This window comes from Mycteria americana, chromosome 3 (genome assembly GCF_035582795.1).
Source record: "Mycteria americana isolate JAX WOST 10 ecotype Jacksonville Zoo and Gardens chromosome 3, USCA_MyAme_1.0, whole genome shotgun sequence".
Classification (NCBI taxonomy): domain Eukaryota; kingdom Metazoa; phylum Chordata; class Aves; order Ciconiiformes; family Ciconiidae; genus Mycteria; species Mycteria americana.
The window spans coordinates 82,044,780-82,066,468 of NC_134367.1; the positions used below are offsets into that span (position 1 = coordinate 82,044,780).

General features: G+C 43.7%; 2 protein-coding genes across 3 annotated transcripts in view; one reads left to right on the top strand and one right to left on the bottom strand.

The window, feature by feature from the left end:
* The first annotated feature begins 174 nt into the window (after positions 1–174).
* Positions 175–6,874, top strand: FSAF1 (40S small subunit processome assembly factor 1). Its single transcript, XM_075495849.1, has 6 exons — positions 175–255; positions 2,725–2,781; positions 3,895–3,990; positions 4,702–4,788; positions 5,811–5,860; positions 6,536–6,874. The coding sequence occupies exons 3-6, from the start codon at positions 3,976–3,978 to the stop codon at positions 6,663–6,665; spliced, it is 282 nt and encodes a 93-aa protein (XP_075351964.1). The 5' UTR covers positions 175–255; positions 2,725–2,781; positions 3,895–3,975; the 3' UTR covers positions 6,666–6,874.
* Positions 6,875–16,169: 9,295 nt separating this feature from the next.
* Positions 16,170–21,689, bottom strand: part of TRIM67 (tripartite motif containing 67) — a 33,814-nt gene continuing 28,294 nt past the window's right edge. For both annotated transcript variants that reach the window (XM_075497383.1, XM_075497382.1), the window contains exons 9-10: positions 17,759–17,921; positions 16,170–16,235 (exon numbers count right to left, since the gene is read on the bottom strand). In XM_075497383.1, coding sequence (XP_075353498.1) covers positions 16,170–16,235; positions 17,759–17,921 — 229 coding nt within the window. The remainder of the gene's footprint in view (positions 16,236–17,758; positions 17,922–21,689) is intronic.

The following is a 21,689-nucleotide window of genomic DNA, read 5'->3' on the forward strand; positions in this document are numbered from 1 at the left end:
GCCGCCGGCCGTGGAGGTCGTCGTGTTCCGCGGGAGGAAGAAGAAGGGGCGGCCCAGCCCCCCGGTAGCGCCCGCCGGCAGCGCCCAGGTAGGGCCAGGCCGGGCGGTGGGCGGGCGGGCGGGCGGGTGGGCTCCCGGGTGCGGCCGGTCCCCTCTGCCCCAGAGCCGCCCTCTCCGGCAGGCGTGGCTGCTGCTGGCCCCTGGCAGGGGCCTTCTGGTAACGGGGCGCGCCCGCGGGGCACGGCAGCAGTGACGGTGAGCACAGCTCGGTTCTTCAGGCACAGATTTGGTTTTTTTAAAGCCACACCAGAGACTTTACACTGAGCAGGCGATGATCCCCACTGAGACTGGGATGCCCCTTTCTGGTGACAGTTAAAAGCCTCTGCATGTTTGGGGTTTTTTTTTCTCTCTCCCCAGTCTCTTCCCATAAATTGTGAGATACCTGCTGAAATTTCCCCCCTCCCGTGCCTAGTTTCTTCCCTCTTGCTAATACAGCTGCCTGGAAATCCAGGATCCTTCGGCGATGTGCATGCTCAGCTTGATGGCATCTAGTCCTGCTGATTCCCGACAGCGCTGCTGGCAGGGGTGGGGGCAGGACTTGAAGGCTATTTTTCCAATTTCAGAAGATGTCTGGATAAATATCCTGTATTTGAAATAGGTGCATCCCAACAAAATAAGTTGATCTGCAGATAGGACTGCCAATATGGCAAGAAGTGAATGAAATGGAAAGCAAAGCCTCTTGGCTACTTCTCTGCCTCAGCGTTTTGTGTGCTGCTCTGTTCTTGTGCATAGGTGTGGATGTGAGGTGCCAAAGCTTCCGCCTCTTCTCTGGCATCACAGCAGCTCTTGGCTGTTCACAAACAATATCCGTCTCAGAGGACCAGTGTTGGGTGGTGGATGGGGGAAGGCATGACAGCAGTGGATCTCAGTCCTCTGGTTTGGTTTGTGGGTGCTGAATTCCCCTGTGCTACGAAAAACCATAGCAGGGTTGCTTCAACAGAGGCCCGGATTAGGCCTGGCTGGAAGCAGAGCTGCCTTCCACACCGAGCAGAAGGTCCCTTGCTCGCTGGTTGGCCTCCAGATCTGACAGGTTCTCTGGTTGTTTTCTTTTAGTTGTGTTTATGGCCATAACATCAGAAGCCCAATTCTAAAATAAGCTCTGATGGGCCAACACATGTCTGTCTTGAATTCAGGGAGACTTACTGGTATCTGGGGTTTGACTGCTTGGAATTGGGAATTTCCAGAGACTGACCAAGCAGTTGGTTGCATCCATAAACTTTTGTGCTTTTTCCGGTATGTCTTCCTCTAAAAAGTGTCCTAGATATTTATTTTCTTGGGCTTTTTTCAACTTAAATTTGTCTGCCTGAAAAGACTGGTGTTAAACTTGTTCGTAAAATGCTCTGAAAATAACCAAGTTTATTTGTCGTTGAAATGGACAATTTTATATAGAAGCTTTTGCAGAGTTGAGACAAATTTGGGTTTGGCTCTGGTGGATGCAGAGGGAAGCCCTCATGTAACCCTGGGACCTGAACCTGTGACTCATTGTGACTTAACGTCCTGGAGAGTGAAAAGGAAAGGCATTAAAAGCATTCAGGTTCAGTTTTAATACATGTGTAGTACTCCTGCTTCCTCAGAGGGGATAGTGGCCTTGAGAGCAAACAGGGAAAGACGAGCGGATGCTACTCTTGAACAGACCGCAGTTTCCCTGCCCGTGCTGCCTGCCTGCATCAGCACACTTGGGAGCGGGCAGAGCATCTGCTCAGATAGGTGGTTCAGCATGTCCTCCCCAAAATCAGGAGTCAGACACAAACTGAAATAACCCTGGGAGATTTGTTACTGCTTCGAAGTGTCCCATGTGGGACACTCCGGTAGGGAGCAGACGTGGAGCTCTCCCTGGGGATTTTGCACTTCTTTTTCTTCCTAGGATACCATCTGTCCCCCCTGGAGAGTTCCCCTCCAAACTGAGAACTGCTGATGGAAGGTCTCAGTGTAAATTGCAGAGTAGAAAATACACAGTTTTCGCTGATCTCGTTTTGAGCAAGTAGTTTCTTTAAACAGCATTAAGTGGGGTCTGCTGTTTGCTGACAGTGCTTCCTTTGGAGTGTTTCTCTTGCATTAGCTAAGCTGGATATGTGCACTAATAGATGTGCATGCAGTTATGAATTAAGCTTGTTCTGCATGTTGCCAATGGCTATCGGTACATGCGCTATTATCACTGTGCTCTCCGTCTCAAACAAAATGACTTAAAGTTCATGTCCTGTCCTGCATTAGCAGTTTGGTACGGATTTGGAAATGGAAATGTGTGACACGTAGCTCATGTGGCAGTTTTTCTCTTAGAAAATGTAATTTATACTTCAAGATATAAAAAATAATTGCAGCTTTTAATATCTTTCTGAATTATGAAACTCTTTGTAAGTGTTAGCAGATGATCCAGGCAAGAAAATGCAGGACAAAGCTGTATGCACTGTGCTATAATGGTACCCTCTAAGTTGTGCAAGCTTGTTCCAGTAAGACCCTATAATAGCTACATATTAAAAATGCCGTTGAGACTGTCTCTTTTAATAAATCCAGGCAATAAAGCTAGAAAAATATACTGCTGGAAAGCTATATACTCTTCCCTACAACTCATTTGACATTTCAGTGCTTTCCAAAAAACTATCACAATCAGCATTTAAACTGGTGTTACTTGGAATAGTAATTTGAAATACTTTGTTTTGTTTATAGACCAAAATAGTGGATGAAGAGAAAAATGCAAATGAACAAGAATTTAACTTCGAAAAAGTAAGTCAGCAGGAACTATCTAATCTCACTATTTTACCGTGTGTATTTATATCCTTGGGAAAGCTACAGTGGGACCAATGGGAAACGCTTCCAGAAAAGGTTATCTTTTGTAGGTGAGGATTTCCTAATAGGTAATTTTGGCTGCATGCCATGCCAAAGGAGGAGCGTGCTGGCTGTTGTCAGCTGCTCTGTGTGAAGAAAGGTGTGTTACAACTCTGTGGCCTTTCTGGTCTTTTGGTGAGAATTTGAGGAGGGTCACTGTATGTTAGCTGTGTAAAACTGTGTGAGTACCCATAATGTATAGCATAGCTCTTTCAGGCCCATGGTGGTAATCTTGGATTTGTGATCTCGTGTGGGAGGGGAAAAAAAAGCATATTGGCATCTATTTTGGAAACAGCAGATGACTTTTTTCCATTTGTCTTTTTGTTCTCACCTGTTCTTATATATGAGCATAAGTAGCATTGGCCTTCTTAGATACTGATTTGTTTACAGATCTGCGCAAGTTGTTTTATATGCCTGATCTCTGCTCAGGGATGTGCTGTGACCGAGTGAAGTCTCTCACTGGAGATTCTGTGTGGAGCTCTGTACTGCTGAGAACAGTGGGGATTTAACCACTGCCTTTAAAAAGTTCATAAATTCAGCACTGGTTTTGCTAGGGTATTCTTGTATAGTGTCACCTATACGTATGTGTGTAGTCACTCCACTTCACCATGTGTACATCCATGTTTCTCACTGGTTACGTGCTCTGCAGCCAAGGAACGAAGAAGCTCTGTAAACGTTGGGTGCTGTGGGTAGCAGGTTTCATTGTTCTTTGTGCAGCACAGCATGTCTCATTTCTATACGGAGGAGATCTGTTCCATGTGTTGTTTTCTGTGAAATGAGGAGAATCAAAAATTGTCCCCTGGCAGTCCTCACTGTCCAGAGATAGGATGGACAGTGGTTAACTGTTCTGCAGTATAGCTCCAAACTCAGTTAGTTTTGTTTTGTAGCACCCTGATTTCAGGTATTAGCCAGGGGTTCTTTGGGAGTATGACTTTGTTGGGGTCTGTTAAATGTTATTTACAACAGGTTGGACAAATTACAAAATTCTGGCAATTTTCTGTAATGTTCTAGGCTCGTCTGGAAGTGCACAAGTTTGGAATCACTGGCTACAAGAAGCAGGAACAACGCATATGGGAACAAGAACGTGCTATCATGCTGGGAGCCAAGGTAATTGTCACTTGGTTTGTGCTGGGCGGTCCCCAGCTGTTACAGTGCAGGAAAGTGGTAAAAAACACTGGGGGGGTTTGGCAGTACTTTTTTAAAACACAAGATCCCCTGCCCTGACCCTTCTCCCATTTCATCCTTACTTTTACATTTTCTATTCTGTCTTCTCTATTTTCTGTAGATGTTTGGAAAATTAGTGTGGTTGTGTTACCAGAGATGTTGTGTTGTGTAGATGAAATACAACTGGAAAACAGTCGTGGAAAACAACATTTACGAATTTTTAATCACACCATTCAAAACTAAATTGTTGGAGGGAGGGGCTTGCTTTTTAAAGCTTCACTCTCCCAGTGAGTTAAAGATGGAGAAAACTTTTCAGTTTTATCTATCATCGGTAGTGTAAAAGAAAAAAAATAATTTTGTAGGTCTTTTTTTGGGAGGTGGGGAGGGGTATGGGTTTTCTTTCTAGCTCAATGTGTTCACTGAGTGTGTTCCTTGTAGGACTGATATGAAGCATAAACATCCCTCTCTACTCTCTCCACCAAGAAAGATATGGTCTCTGTCCCTTAAGTCCTTTCCTCTCATCCAAAAGGAAATAAACCATTTCTAATGTTTCCCCACCACCACCTGAAAAATACTGTCCATGCAAGTGTGTGAATATTTTTTGAACCCATTTGAAAATTTCATCAGTGGTATCCCTCCCAATCTTTATTGCAGCCCCCCAAAAAGGAACATGTGAACTACAAGACTTACCAAGAGAAAACGAAAGAGAAAAAAACAGCAAAGGATGATGATAAGGGAAAGGTTTGTGTGAAATTTTTTCTATATAAAAACAGCATGTAAGAGCAAGCCCAAGAGCCTGACAGATAATGCCTCAGGCGCAGGAGGAGTGCCCGAGCTTGACACCTGCTGCTCTCCATGGAGTGGGTTCCTGGCTCCAGCAGGACTAATCTCATCAGTAAAAGCTGGTTGTGTGCAGTATGAAGGGCACAGAGTTAGGCTTGTGTTGTGGTGCCTCACTGCCTCATCCTTTGAGGCTGATAGACTGATGACACAAAATCAGCAAGGTTTGGGTTTTTTTTCCTTGCCTCTTAAGGGAAAAAAAATGGCCTTCAATTAAAGTTTGTTGCATGTTGTCTAACCACAGAGAGCCAGATCTTCAGCTGGTTTTTTATCAGCACAATTCCATCTAGGATCTCGCTCATTATTTAAAGCGAGGGTGAGGTTTCTGTCGCATCCGTCCTCTAACATGGCCCATCTGGCTCCGAGCCTACTCCCTGCCTCCCCATGGAGTCTTCTCATGTAGGTGGGAGCAGGCTGTGGGGCGGGTAATTGCTCTATCAGCCTGTTTCCTGCCACCCTCTTTCCCAGGAGACCTACTTCTCCTCCTCTGTCATGTGGCTCAAAGTACATCCAGTACATGACCAGACACAGTTGAACCCTGTTATTTGACAGGTACACTCAGTCAGGCGACTAGGCACACCTGCCTGGTAGCAAGTCTGTCTTTTGACTCAAGGTTCTATCACATGCCCAAAAAGCAAGCCTCTCTCCTCTTGTGGCTGGATTTGTGCCTCCTCACATGGCAGGGGCAGCATGTTGGTCATGAGAGGGCTGTACTTTCCGTAAGGTGACAGGAAGGGCTCTGGGCACTCCTAGCAGTGCCTCCGTAACACGTTGCATCACTTGGCCTGTCAAAAGGTCTCCCACCCTGCTTTAAATGCCTGCTGCTCCATGAAGGACATGCTACCACGTGTTTTGTGTGCAGATGGTTGTTTAGCCAAGATGCTCTGTTCCTTTTCTATTAAAATATGTATCTTTAAAAACAGGAACATAAAGGTGATTCTCTTAAGAAGAAGAAGAAAGAACAGAAGGAGAGGTGAGCCCTTTTTAACGTGGTTAAAATTAACTTGCTTTTGTATAGCCTCCCCACTGTATTTCCCCTATGTAACTATGCACAGTCTTACACCAGAAGTCATACACCAGATCGCAGTGAAAGGAACTTCTCTAAATGCAGAAGAACTTGGTCACAAAATGGTGACATTGCTCCGTGTCTAACAGTTTCAGAGGCTTTAGTTACACAGCTTAACTGAACACGTCAGTTCTGCCCTGACATGACTAAGACTGCAGCTGGAGGTGAGATGGATGGAAATCCCTGTGTGCGGACCCAGGATATGCCACTTACTCAGAGCATTTGCCCTGAGAAATAATTTCTGCAAAACACAAGCTACAGTTATACAGAGACTTGAAAGGTGAAGTGGCATTCTTAGTCATGGTGTAGCAGGTTCACTGAAATGTACTCTTTATCTTCTTTCTCCATCCAAAAGTCTGTGTGTTTCTAGACTTTTTAAAATGTAAATCATTCTGTAATGTGCTGCAAGTTTTGAATGGCTATGCAGGTAATAAATATTTTGGGGTCATTTCCTGCTATGATTTGATATTCCATAATACCAAACACTGATTGCATAAATAGGTGACGTTTTTCACCATATTAAGCATTTTCATGAATTTCTGATGTTTCTCTTAATTCTTTTTTTCCCTCTTCCTATTTCAGGAAGGCCAAAAGGAAGAAATCGGTGCCTAGCATTTGGCCTGCAGGACAAGTTGGAAAATTCAGAGATGGGACCTTGATTCTGCAAAGCTATGACATAAAGAAAATTAAATCATCTAAAGTTATCAAATGAACTTATGATACAGAGTGAAGTGGACAATACGCGTAAGATAGAATTCACGTTGCTACTAACACAGACTTCCGGAGCCTCTCGCATTCCCACCATATCCTAATTTTTTTTACCTTATCTGTTGTTGCAGGATTTTCTATATTCCCTTCTGCCTTGGGAAGAATGTGAGAATTTACCATTTTATAAATAAAAATAAGCCTTTTTATTAAGAATGTTACACAGGCTATTTTTATTAGTCAATGCATGCTAAAGAAAGCATTTCACTTTCTAGAATGAGCTTATTTGCTATAAGTAACATAATTAATGGATTAAAATATATAGCTCTTAGCTTTCATCTGGAAGGAATATGGAAAAAGCAATACCTTACTTGGTCTGAACCCGAAGTAGGTATTCTCAGTCATTTATCGGGCATACATCTGTGTCTGTATCTTTATGAATTGTTAGTGGATAGTGGAACTGCACAACAGTCTTCCTGTCCACCAAAACCTCTTAAGGTTTCAAAATCACCTGCTTTGGAATGAAAATGAGATTTTCTGAAGTTTTGTCCCAGGTAAGAGTTACAGGCTCAACTTGTATAGCTCTGCAGAGACCTCCAAGTAAGCACTGTTTCAAATGGTGATTTGGTGGCTTGGTTGGTTTCTTTTTAAAAACAAAACCATGTAAGACTGAGCCAAATGAAGTATAGACACTCAGTAGCTACTGGTTGTTCGTGGTTAACTGGTATTTGTTTTGATCAGTGTTCCCATGCCTCATAAGGCTTTTCTATGAAATCTTTGTCAAAACTGAAGTTCTAGTGCTATTTGGATTTCATCAATTTGGTGTTTCTGAAAGAACGGTTTTGTCCTTTGTGGCTAAACATTTTTTTGTTTTTACGTTTGTGTTTCCAATAGAAATGGCAATGGTTAGTAACATTCCAAAATGTCCTCTCCGTTCTACCTCAAGCTAAAGAAATGTGAATATTTTAGGGGGAGGCAAAAATAAGGTTAACTGTTAAATGACAGAGGAGAAAGTTCATGCTGTGTTGTTTATATGTAAGGTTATCTGGAACTTGTTTGAACAGTTCTGGCAGTGAAGCAGGTGATACAAGAAGGAGGACAGCCCTTACTGGAGAAACTTTTAGGTGTATTGGTGAAATTCAGCATATGCCTGCGGGCTGGGGAAGCGAAGCACGCTTCCTGGCTGCCACCTGGGACCCTGAGTAAGGTGATCTCTAACCCTGAGCGAGCAGCGAGGTCTCCGTCAGCTTGCAGCTAGCAATGAGAACAGCAGTATAGTCCTCTCCCCAAACAGCAGCATCAGAGGCTGCCCCCTTCACAGGATAGGAAAGTATTCTGGGCTGGGGAGAGCCACACTTTCTGGCGCGCTCCTTCCCCCACACCTTCCACCTTACTTTCAGATCCTGGAGAAGTGCCCTGCCAGCACAGAAAGAACTGAGAGGAGGGAGAGGGCCCAGAGGGAATTAGAGCTGGATAAAAAGTGGAAGGGAGTGTTTCTGGAGCCATGTGGGAAGAGGAGAGGTGTGCAGAGTTGGGTTGCTAAATACTGTTGCCACATTTCATAATTGCGTCATTCGATTTCTTCTTACTCAGCATTGGTTGCAGATTCAAATGGGAATTAACAATCCTATCTGGTTACAGACTTGGAGAAATGTCCAATCACAGTTGTGTGTGAAGGTGGAATCACTAAGCAGAATTGAGTACGGAGCATCAAGACTCGTTGAGGCAACAGATGGACTTTGGATGTTGTGGGATAACCTGTATTTTTTAATTCCTTTTTAATCCTTGAGCTCAGTCTTTCACTGCTCACGTCCAGGTAAAGTTTTGTTCAACTGGCTTTGGGTATAATGTGTTGTGGGAGTTTGTCCTCAATCTGCTTTGGTAATTTGAAGGGTTTACTTTCCACCTCCACAACTCCCAAAAGCTATTTAGGAGTGAAACTTGGTCAGAATGGAGTGTCTAATTTTTGCAGTCCTGGTCTCAAGCTCGGTTAAAGAAGAGTTGAAAAAAAATTCGGTTCTTAAAATAAAAAGTTAAAACTGAAATGCCAAGCTGACAGTGGAACATGAAAGCTTGGGGAAAAAAACAAAAATAAAAGCTTATTAAAAATGTTGCATTTTCTCACACATTTAACATTGGTGTGTATGCGTTATGGAAGGTTTCCATTATATGGTGATAGGTTGCTTTTTTTATATGAAATCCCCAAGGTGATTTGAGCTGGCCATGCTACATCCTTATAGGATGCTGTTCTCGGGTAAACATGGTACCTTCAGTTCTGTTTTGTTACTAGATGCATTAACAAAAATGGCAACGACCGACATTTGGCAAACAAAACTGTTGGGAACCTGTTACGCACCTAGTGTTTCTCCAGACCGGCATGTGTTATTAATTAACAGAGTATGTAAGTGTATGTTCAGGCAGCAAGCTGTGTTGCTTTTGGAGCATGTACTGATACACAAAAGCCAGTGTTGACTGAATAACTGATCAATTATGGGCAAGGGAGAGCAGGGACCATCTTATTTTGCCCTCTACCTGCAGTTGAACAGAGGAATGAGGGATAAAGGAAGAATGCAAGGATTTCTCCTTATCTGCTCTCTTTCGCATGCCTTTTCCTGTGACAGCTTCATTCCCGTTTCCCCATATGCTCAAACCATTGTGATTATCCTTCCTCCCAGTCAAACCCTTTGCCATGAAGGAGTTGACACCAAGTTGTTGTCTCTTGCAGGGAAAAAAAAAAAGGCCATGATGGATGGTGTCTCCACACTCTTGTCTGTACTTACTCCTGATTGTTTTGGCCGGGTTTCTGTTTCTTACCCTGGTGCTGCTGTTACTGTGTCGGCATGCTTTATTCTGCTTTATTAACAGACGTTTATAAGGTCGCATAGCTTCGATGAATGCCTTTTTGCAGGGGCTGAGTGTGCTGCCTCTGTAGCATTGCTCAGTCCCTCACAAGGCACCTGCTTGATAGAGGTGTGCAGCTCCAAGATGATACATCATTTTAAACCATCTGACAAAGTTTTGTCTTTCCTGCCCTGACAAGCTTTCTGCCCAGTCTGACTTTTACACTTACCCAAAGGCCTTTCCAGTCGATCCTACTGGTCTCACAGTTATTTCCAGGCTCTGCTTAGTCCAGTGTCAGAAATTTCTGGAGACTGGGAAATCACCCACAGTGTCTAAGATGGCTTGGAGCTAAATAACACATCCCCAGGTACTCTACAACCAACATGAGCCAGAGCTAAGGGAGTGGTGCTGAGAAAGAGAGGTGTTTCGTGCCACTGAACCCAGGGTATGTCTGAAGTTGAGGCACAGAGGGTTGCTCTGAGGGAGGACTCTTGGCTTTCTCCAGCTACTGGATTATTCTTGACTGTGGTAACAAAGCAGGTATCAACAGTTAAGAGTTAGGCGTGCATCCTTGCGTGAGTGCCTTATCTACATTATGACATTATATTTTTATAATAATTTGCAATAATAAATAGGGTACTGATGCTGAATTTGTTGGCAATGTTTTAAGAATTTATTTAGAAACTGTAGAACAGCATAAACTCATATGTCAGGTTTTCCAAAAGGATAATAATAGTAATACACAAAGTTTTAGTCGGGACAAAAGACAAAAAGCAGTTTGTTTCCAATTCAAAAAATACAAACGTTTGCTACAGGTACAAAATTATAAAAAGTTTGTATTTTCCGCTCGATCTGGTGACAGACACATACAGCAGAGATGTATATTTCACCAGCTCCAAAATCATATAAGCTATGGCAAATGACAATAAAGAAAAAAATGTTGTGGTTTAGAAGAAAACACAGAAAAAAAACTTCTCGTCTTTCATTTAACCAGAAGTGAACACCATTTTCTTATTCCTTTGCACTTTTTTGGTTGCCAACATTTAAATTAGTGTTATTCATGCTTCATATAACAATCAGAAATAACAGCAGGTTTACCTCATGCATTTATTTTTAATACTCATCACATAATGTCTTCTCACCATGCTACCTAGAAAGGTTAGTGTTTTTATTGACAACATTTAAGGGAGGTGGAGGATGAAGGAATGCAGTTGGGATCCAGGAGTATTTCTATCTACTGCTTCACAAGAAAATGTTAGAAATCCTCCAATTAGCATTTAAAAAAAAATGTAATTAATTCTGCTTGGATCTGTTTGCAGTAACAAATGTAACAAAAAGGTCGCTTAACCTGCGAAGGGGAAAATGCTGCTGAGTGCCTCTGTCAGTAAAACGCACGTCTATCTCCTGTATTGTGCAAAGACGCAGGAGCCCCGCACATCTAGTCTCTGTGGCTTGCATATGGGCTTCTGCACGTAAGAAGACCAAGTGCGTCTTATGATGGATTTGTGCTTCAGGCTGCCGCTCCAGCCGCTTGTGTGCATGCAGCGTTCAGTAGTGTTGGGCAGAGGAATCGCCAGAAATGTTGTCAGTAAAAACTAGAAGCAGCTTACTTCTTAAAAAAAACCAAAACAAACAACTAAAAAAAAAAAACCTCTCCATCTTTGTTTCATAATTTTCAGTGACAAGTGTCCTTTACATTTGCAATGTGGTTGATTTGTCGCCATAACCTGTTGAAGGACTTGAAACTGTTATCTCCCTTCCCAAGTTGATCTAACCAAGATGCTTGGGGTTTTCATACTATCTTGCCTGGTTCAAAGTTGAATTCTTGACTTTGCTATTTAAGCAGAATGCTGCAAAGCTGGTAAGGCCTGAGATTAGGTCTAACAACTCTCTTTCCTCATCTTTCTGTTTGTGAGCAAAGGATGTACTAGATGGCACCAGAAAGCTGCTGTTACCAGGTTGCTGGTACTTTGCATCCCTTCTCACAGGAATAGGTAATCTGAATTGTGGTCCAAAAATGCACCACCTCTTGTTGGCAGTTGCAAACACGGTGTTTTTCATACGGTGGTAGTGGCAGCTTAGCCTTGATCTCATCTCTCTCTTACCTTGTTTAAGAAATATTATGTAAGAAAGAAAGAAAAAAATAAGCTGCATCTCACATTTCTTCTTGCTCTAGAACAACTTGGAAACCAAAGTATTGGGTGCTCTCTGCCATCTCTACTCACTACACTTTGGGGGGAAAAAAAAAAAAACAAAACCCAAAATAAAAATAAAAGCTTACACAGCACTATGACAGAACTCTATCACCAGCCAAGAACAAACTACAGCAATACACTATTGTGGCATTATTTACAACACGATGGGACATTATGCATATAATAAATTACATTTAATACTTTTCCTCTTAAACTCTGATATATGTAAGTTATTTTGTTCAGTCCAATATATTTTCCTCTATGTATCTTAAATGAATAGGCAAGCATAAGAGGTGACAATGCTGTTTGCCTACCTTTTCTGTTTTTAGAAGCCAAATTGCATGATATATCACAATATGCTACTGTCCTCGCTGACGTTTATTTTATAGCGCGTACCTTTCCACAGCAGAAGTAGTAAGGGATTGTCAACTAGGCCTGTGCTCTTTTGACATTAAGTCTTAGTGAGAGATCTTGTGAGCTCTTTTTGAGTTGATGAGGGAAAAGAAGGGAGTGGAAATTGTGTAGCATTGCATGCCTTGGGGATGGCACACTTCTGTTTGTTCCCACTAAACTTAACAGGGAAATTTGCAGAGGAAAGAGCCAGGAAGAAGGTTCACAAAGGCTAAGGTTGGGGTTCACAGGGGTAGATGAAAACTGAGAGTCCCTTGTTGCTCTGCAGGACAGAAAGTTTGCCTGCTGTATTTATTTAGCAGCTGTGCAGAGGTTCCAAATTGGTGCATGCAGAAGTCAAGCTTTGTTATGTTTATTAGAGGAGGGCTTGTTTGTTTGTGGATTGTTTTCTTTTTTAAACATTAAGTCAATTTACAGCTACCTTGTGTGGGCTCTGTACCATAGTGGGTGGGATTCATCCCAGTGCAAAAGGCTCTGCTCTCCTGCTTACGAGGAGCAGGCTGGCCTCTAGGAGCAGAAGTGTCCCACCAAAGGCAGCTCTGTGCAGGTCCGGGTGCCGGAGGAGCTTGGAGTCCCAGAGAGCTGCACAAATACCCCAAGGAATCCAAAGGAAGCGAGAGCATCCAAAGTGGTCCCCTTGGGTATCTATGCTACTCTTCAGCTCCCTGGGTTCTCCCTGGACAGTCAGCAACACAGTTTCTGCAAGGGCCATAGTACTAAAGGCTGACTCCCTCTTAAAGGAGGGACTCAGAGGAAACAAAAACTGGCATAAGAGATGCTGTAGATGAAGAACATGTGAACTGCTGGGTTTATAACGAGATGGACCTCGGGGGGACTTACCTGCAGAGAAGCAAACTACCTCTAGCCTGAGCAGAGAGGTGGAACTGCCCCACTTCTCCTCACCTGATGCTGTTCTGCAAAGGGAAAATTCTGCCCTGCCTGTGTTCAGATGGCCACTGCCATCTGGATGCTCTGCATAAATATTCACGTGTGGAGTAGTTAGTTTCTAGCGTAATTCTAACTACTTAAGCATTACTTGTGTTAATCAAACTACCTAAATGTATCCAGCTGAAGTCACGAGACTACACTGTGCTGGGTAACTGGTTTATTGCTATGGGCCATGCCAAACCCAAGTCCTTGAATGTGTACACAACCAACACATACAACCACCTTGTTTAGTTTTTAACCTAGGCTAAATCAGTCTTAGTAATGCAGGTTACCTACTTCTAACTGTATTCCTTTTATTTTATTTGCATTTCTGCTAGGTTAAAAGGAGACTGTAATGGTAGCTAGTCTGTACCCTACTATTATGAATGTTAGAATGTGTAGAGGATAACAAACGAACTTCTCTACAGCTCTGAAGCATGTCCCTACCTACTGTCCATATTTCCATTAGAAATTAGTAACCTGTATCACTCACTGTGTTCTCCCCAAGGTATAACACACCAGGAACCGATACCAAAGCGACTATGAAAACCAAAACCGAGTACTGCAAACACTTCTAAAACCCATTCAGAATTAATTTTAAACATCTGGCAATGGTTGAAGATTGGAAAGATATAAATTCATTGGAGTTTCCTTCACAGATGTTGGGAGTAAAGACAAAGGTTCAGTCCCAAAACAAACAATGCCCTTTTGTTTTTAATACAACAAGTGAAAGTGGAGTGCCTTCTGTATTAAAATTATCATGGGATGTTTTCCAGTATAAAAAAACTATGTGCAACTTATGTACAGTATTCCCATACGCTGCTCTGACTGGCAGTACTCAAAAGCCAATGCTCTGATTACAACTGTTAGGTTTGTAGAAGAGGACACTCAAGAGGATATTCGGGATCTGGTAGCATTCTAGCTGAGGTAGGTTAAAACAGACCCGCTAATTAGAAAATCCTGCACGAGTTCATATGGTATTAAACGAAACCGAAAATTGTAACACAGTTGGTCTCTGCTGTTCTTTAAGAAACCAAGATGAGCGTAGCACAGTTATTTCAATGTCTACAAGTTTACTAACACAGTCCATTCCAGGCTTTGAAGAACGTACCGTTGCTTTCCCACTTAAAAGCTTACGTTATTTTTTCCCGTAGTTGGTTTTATTTTCTATTTCAGTCTTGATATCACTGAAGGTGCACTGCTGTTCTGCAGGAGAGGTGGGCTACGGGATGCTTGGTTGGTTACAGGCAGCATGATGGCAGACTGCTTTTTGTCTGTGCGATAGCCCGGGACTGTTTCGCTCTGGGCTGCCTCCCCCTCCCCACACCTCCTGCGAGGGGGGACGACCCCAGGGAGCATCCTGGCCGCTCTGCCACAGGGAAGCCTTGCCATCGCCCAGCACTGCCTGAGTGATGTGCTCTGGCCAGAGACCAGAAGCGGGTCTGCCGCAGGATGCCTGGGGGCTGGCAGGCTGCCTGAAGGCAGGCCTGGGCTGTTTGTCCTGTGGCTGTGGTTTAATGCAAGGCAGTAAGCTGGGTTTTGCTTAGAATATTTGTTTTCAGGTTTAATAGTTACATGTCTGATAACAATATGCGTGTGCATATACGTATGCTTGGAGAGGAAAATTTGTATAAGCAGCAGGATTTAAAAAAAGGAAATAATACATCGATGGGACTTAGGAGTTTATGCTTTTCGTGTTTGATAGCACCACACTTACGCAGGGTTAGAGTGACAAGACTCCGAGATGTCATGGGCTCACACAGTCTGCTGCATCTCGTCCTTACGCATCGCCGCTATACACACACACACTTGCATACGTTAACTGGGTTCAGAGGAAACGAAGCACACACACAAATCAATGTGTTTTCTGACAACAGCACGCAGGTGACAGTGCCACGGCTGTGGGAAAAGTTCCCTGTCAGTCAGACTCCGGTTGTCATGGGCAGCACCTGAAACAGCTGCTTGTTTTCATGGGAGATGCCAGACACAGGTAAGTCTTCCAAAAGATTTATGTCTCGATCCAGAAAAAATTCTTAGGGACGTATTTCACGTTAATGCTATGAATCTCTCTCGCTCAAGTGCTTCATTAGGATCAAGACATTAATTAGCTCACACTAATCTAATAGAAAATTAAGGCTTCTGATCTCAAAGCTACATTGGAACTACAGCTGCCCAGGGCTTATCAGGATCAAGGCTGGAAAGTAGCATTTCTCTAGATGGGATGCTTCGCATGTGCCGTGTTTAAATAAATCTCTTATCAGTTCAATTCAAAGGAATCTCCCCTGCACTGTTTTTCAAGAGTTGTGCTGGTAACCACTATCAGATCTTCTGTATGCGATAGTCTCCACAATCACACCTAAATAACAAACATTAAAATGTATCAAGGATATTTTTCTCTCTATTTTTCGTATCTGAATTCTGCACATATCACGGTGTTAGCTAAAATGAGCGGCAACTATTACATGGCAGTGTTTGGAAACCAATCTTATTCTCATTGAAGATAACGAGTTAAGTTCTGCCCCTGAATTCCAGGGGAACGTTATCCCATAGCTTACTGCAGTCTAGAGCCAGAAGGAATAATTAATGGTCATTTGAGCCCCTGAATGTAATGGACAACCAGGAATTCTTGAGCACACAGCCTCCACTTCAGCTGTCAAAACATATGCTTTCTCGATTTAAGGACTTCAGGTGGCAAGGGAATCCAGTTCACCTACTGGTAAATTGCTCCAACAGCCCTTGTCCCTCAGTCTTAGTCTTACCCATTTTTTCCAGCATCCCTAATACCTTTTAAGCACAGATCCAGCCATGAGAGAGAAAACACACTCCTTTAACCCTTTGCTTTATAAATGTACATGTGTGTGTGTGTGTGCACATGTGTGTACCTATGTATGCAATGAAGTGTAGATATGTTCAAGTATCCATCTGCAATCGAGTGCCCGTTCAGTGGGTATGCTTGCTATGGCTGTTAAATTAAGAATGGAGTGGGCTAGCTGTAACCAGTGGATTATTCGGTGAGCAACACGCTGTACAATGTTTTAAGTCAGGGAAGAGAATGCTTTTTTACTGACTTACTGAAAAGTGCCAAATCACACTGAGAAAGCTTACAGAATCCAGCACAGGGTCAGGCAGGGGCTTCATTAGTTGTTGGGCAACTTGGGCTGTTTTACACATTGTGGCACCTCCAGTCCTGTGTGCAGGGTCACCTGCACAAAGAAGAAACAACACGTAGATTCAAAACTGGGACATCCTCAGCAGAGAGCATTCGTGAAGGCCAAGAGCAAGTAAGTGACGGGGGAAGGGCTGTGGGACTTCAGGTCCACATTTAAGTCATCAAGAATATTAATGGAGATGATATTGAGCCCCTGAAATAAACAAGTCTCCTTCCCCCTTCCCTCCTGAACACCTTGGGGTCTAGAAGCCCCTATCTTCTTCACAAAGTGTCCGTATCTCTTCCCAAATCCAGCCACCAGCTGTAGGTTTCCAGCAGCGCTGCTTGCTAGACACAAGGTGGATGGGGTCTTTGCGTGAGGGACCCTGAGTACTTCAGGACAGAGACCACACAGTGGAGCCCATGTATTAAATACAATAAAATCCTTTTATCTTTGCTGTCCTGGCAGGACAGAGCACAGGACATTTTAGTGCTCCTTCTATAACCTGACATCTCTACGAGGTCAGGGTTCCCACACAGACGTACCAGAGCACCAGTCAACAGCAAAGGCAAGCTTAGTCTCAGAGTTTCCCCTTGTCGGCCACGCTCTGCCTTAACTCAGTTGTGGTAAGAAATGTAAGCCAGGTACTTAAAGGCTGTAGGTAGCTAAAACTGAAGGTAGGTTGTGAGTAAAAATCTGTGTCGAATATAGCAGTGAGGTGCCCAGAGAAGTGCCTGTGTCTTCCACGTTGGTGCATCAAATACAATAAAGCTATGAAACCTTCTTGAAAGATTTGGACGCCACCAGTAACGAGTGCTAAATGTTCATGTACTAATAAGGCCATGTGAGGTTTCTGGTTTCAGTTTGGGAGTTTTAACTGATGAGAGGTGCACTCATCTGCACTACTGCACTGGTCCTGCCCGACCTAAGCTGACCTCCGTCAGTCCTCAGGCTCCTGGTGTTACTATAGGTTCTCCCTTACACTACGTCCTGTTTCTAGCCATATGCAGTGGTCTTGAAGTAAAAATGCATTTCATTTAAAGAGGGTTCCTCCAAGAGGAGATCCTCCTGAGAACAGAGCGCAATCTCCAAAATTCAGAAAGAGCGGGAATGATGTACTGACTGGGTCTTCTCCGTGGCACTAATTCTCTGACCTACCTTGTCTTTGCTCTCCTTACCACTGTGCTGCTCACATTTCTGCCTCTTGCCAATGTGAATAATCTCCAAACATAAGATCTAAGAGGAATTAGGATACTCATGATTTTAGTCAAACTGGCAGAGGAAGCCTTAGCACCGCTGCTTTCCAAGTGGCGCTTTGCAGCAAAATAACTGTAGGAATTAGCATGTGCAAGTACTTTTACTTGTTTTTACAGCATTACTCCTCACATCTGTGAGGCATGGCAGAAGGTCAAATGCAGTTTTCCAAAAAGCATTAGTAGCCTAGGTGTCAGTCTGAGAAGGAAAGGGTCATACTGACGACCTACAGGTGACGTTATCAGCCCCAGCAGCAATGGCCGGTAGCATACATTCTCCTTTAGATGAGAAGGGTAAGTGGGACTGAACTGCAGAAGACTTACCTGGACGTTTCGATTGAGGCTCAACGCAGGCATGAAGACACCCTCGATGTTTTCAAATGCTGGAGGCCCTTGCTGCTGCCCATTTATGTAAAAGGTCAGGTTGTGCTTGTTCAGATCCAGGAGCACGCCAACGGTGGCACCTTTGGAAACTCCTCCTTCAGTCCTAAGGTACAAAGGGACCACGCTGTTGGTGAAGGCAGAGTGCCACACCGCCGCTGCTCTCCCCAGGACGAGGCAGTCTTACTACGCAAAGGGAGAGCGGAGCAGCACAGTGAAATTATTATCCCCGCGGCATTTGGCAATGACTGACCCACACCTTTATCTGAAACACATGTACCGCATTCATGGGAGCTTAATGGGGGGACCCTAAAGAGAAATTAGGTCCATCTCTCCTCCAACTGCAATCTAAGAGCGGATAACGGGGTCCAGAGCTAACAGGTCCCCTCGGCTGACCAGAGACGGGGAGGTGGGCAGGTCAGGTCAGTACTGAGCATGCAGGACAAGGAGTCCTGGAGACACGGCTCCTCAGAGCACCCCGGCTACAGTGAAGTGATGCACAGCAGGGAATGAAAAAGCAGAAAGCTGGTTTCCTAGGTGTTCATTTCTCATCATTACGCCTGCTAACAGCTCGAGACTCAGACTTCCAGTTCAAGTACTCACCTTGGCATGCCTTAAGGGGGACGCAGCTTTCCAGAGACCAGGGAGCCAGCACAGGTACAACAGATGGTGGTTTTGGGGAGGAAGGGAAGGTGAGGCTGGCTAGGGATAAGCATAGCTCCCTGACTGCCAAGGTGCTCAGCTATAGGACTGGGAGCTGTTTCAAGTGTGCAGGCACGGTTATTAATACCAGTGATAATTGGTTGTGTCAGGAGCAGCTGCTGAGAGCTACCATGGTATCAGAGCTTGCCAGGACAGACTCAGCCAGCCATTACACGCTTGAGCAATTTGACATTAATGCACTTCGATTTGGGGGTTAGTCAAACTCAGTATTACTTTAAAAAGCACTGAGCAAAAAAATCTACGAGATATGCAGATTGGCCGCGGGCACTGCTACTCTGCTAATATCATGGGGGCTCTGCGATGGATTTACAGCCTGACACAATTTGTTCAGGGTAAATCAGATTTCAAATAATTTGCAGTAGGAAAGGAAGCAGCTGTCTTTTGTCCCACGCACTCCCCTCAGGCACACAACATTCACAAGATTAATACAATTTTAACATGAAATGTATCACAATAGGCAGGCAAAACATCAAAAAAAGGGGGGGGGGGTCAAAATATTAGGAAGAATGTAGTGCAGGGTAAGAAATTTTCATTTTGTCCACTAGGTGTCACAAACTGCTTTCCTTTAGACTAAACGTGGCACATGGCATTTCCTCTGAAGGTAGTTTTATCTGTGGCATAATAGGATAGAATACTGTTCTTACTTCTCCATTTAAAGCTCTTCAAACAACAATAGTATAGCTGAGAATCACAAATTGGCGCTGAGATGTGTTAGATTTCAAACTTTACCGTTCTTAGGTTCCTTTTATTTGCTTTCTGGTCCTATAAGCGTTAATAGGTTTCTCTTTGAGCTCTTCTCCAAAACCATAAAGTAAATTATTTTCCAACAAGAGTTAAGATGCTTACCTATCCTCGGTATCTCAGTACCTAGACTATTTTTATTAAAAGCATTCGATCATAAAACTCATGATGAGATTGTGGGAAGCAACAGTACTATGATCCAGAGCTATTTACAAATAGATTACATTCTTTTTTTCTCTCTTTAGGAAGAGCTTTGGTTGTAGGGCACCACGTTTTATATCCTGCAGTGTTTTAAAATAGATTTTATGACATCCTTTTAAATCATTGATCCTCTTAGGGAAACAAGAACAGCAACTTTGCCTTGCCTTTTGGAGATTATTATGCTCTTTCCTATATGAGAAGCTAATTTGCTTCTTGTGGGCTAATTAGCTGTGTGCTGCACAGTGACATTGAGTGACTCCTCTGCAGCCCCCGGGGCCAGTCCCGCTGAAGAGGAGGTAGATGCTGCCTGCGGAGCCCAGCCCAGGCGAGCGGGGGACCAGGCTGAGGCCCCCCCAGGAGCCACGGGGCACGGGGGCAGAGCGGAGGGATGGGGACCCAGCCCTCTCCCTTCCTCGCTGCCACAAGTCTTGCAGGACTTCAGCAGGTAGATTGCCCCATTCCTCGGCCGCCACCTCCCCACAGCGAGCAACCAGCCCTGGCAGGACGAAGCCAGGGCAAAGGCAAGCAGCGGCACTTGGCCGTGCTGCTACCAGGGAGGCTGGACTTTTTCGGAGGCTGAACACCTGCTCTTCCCGAGCATCCCATGATTTCCTTGGGAACAGTACTTTGAGGACTCCAGTGCTTGTTGGACTACTGTCATGGTCACTTCCTTTAGGAGAAGACGTGGGAGAGTCAAAGTTTTGTGAGCAAACTTATGCAAGGCATTTCCTCACTCTTCTGTACATCATTTAGACAGTACTGCAGGATAGTTTTTCTAATAAATGCCTTAGTTGCAATAAAAGAAGCCAGCTAGCTCAAGAGACTCAAACTGATGTTGCTCTCTCCCGGTACACTTCTGTGGCAGCGTGTAAAAAAGCTGCTGCTTTACTGTAAAGCATTTTTTAAACTACTTAATGACAGTTACACCATAGGTCCCTAGTAATCTGCAAGCCACGTAAAAGGAAAATACAACTGTTTCTTACAATACTTCTTAAATAAATACTTAGCATTCATTAAATGTAGTCCAGTTTTGAAGATAAGTACTACTCTTTCATTACTTCAAGTAAATCCCACTTCTCGCACCTCTTTTCTCACAGTCCTGCACATTTTTATTTCTGTGTGCAATGACAAGGCCTGAGTGTGGAAGTGCTGTGCGGAAGCCTGGAAGGTTGGAGTACAGATAGGGGAATTTGGCTACCATGAAAAATGTCATTGCCTGCGGCAGTGGAGGCTGTTATTCTAAGACGCTTTCAGCAGCAGCTTGGGCAATGTGCAGAATAGGACTGCATGGATTGGCTTGAGGAATTAAGAATAGTAGTAAGTTTCACTATTATTGAAAAAAAAGCTTAACCATTTATGAACACTTTAAGAAGAACACTGAAGAATTAGTTTAACTCCCTGTGAACAGTATTTTAATCATGAGCTTTACAGTAACTTAACCACTTTACCATGCCTATTGTCACGGACAGTATTTTTCAGTCAATTGCAACATTTTTGTGTGATGAAAACCTGGTCTTGAGAACTCTGAAGTCAGTGAAGAGACTCTCCTGATCGCAGGGGGCTTTAAGACTACACTCCATATTCTCTAGATTTTGACTTCCCACTGGCTTTCAGTATAAAACATTCCAGGGCAATTTCCGTCTCTTTCTTTACATAACTATATAGTGACTAGAGTATCGCCTACAGCACCAGGTACTCCTGCTCTTGGGAACTTTGCCAAGGAACGGATCTATTGCAATGAATGCCAGTGCCTCTTAGCAATGGGCATACACCATCTCTGGTGTGAACTGATTATTTCCAGGAACAACGAGGCTGAAAGGTACCTCAGAAAGCTATACCCCTGCCCTAAAGTGTTTTCTTAACCAGTTTGCTCAACCTACTCTCAAAGGTTCTCTCTGTTTTTGAGAGCATTAGAGTCTTCTGTTCATGTCTCTTCTTCTAGCATTACAGAAGTCATGCTAGTTTTTAAGGATGTAGACAGGTCCAATTTTGCATGCTGTGAGTGAAAGGAACAGGAAAGTACTCTAAATGTGATGGGTCCCATGAATAGGTCTTTCAAGCTCCACCTCAGCTTATCCTTGAAGCTAGTCATTTATTTATTGCCCTAATTTATTGCCATGAAGATTAGGAAGCATGAAATGATTGCTAAGATGTAACCTCCATCACAATAACATCTGAGAGGCTAAAAGCTGACAATAAATTTCCTTTG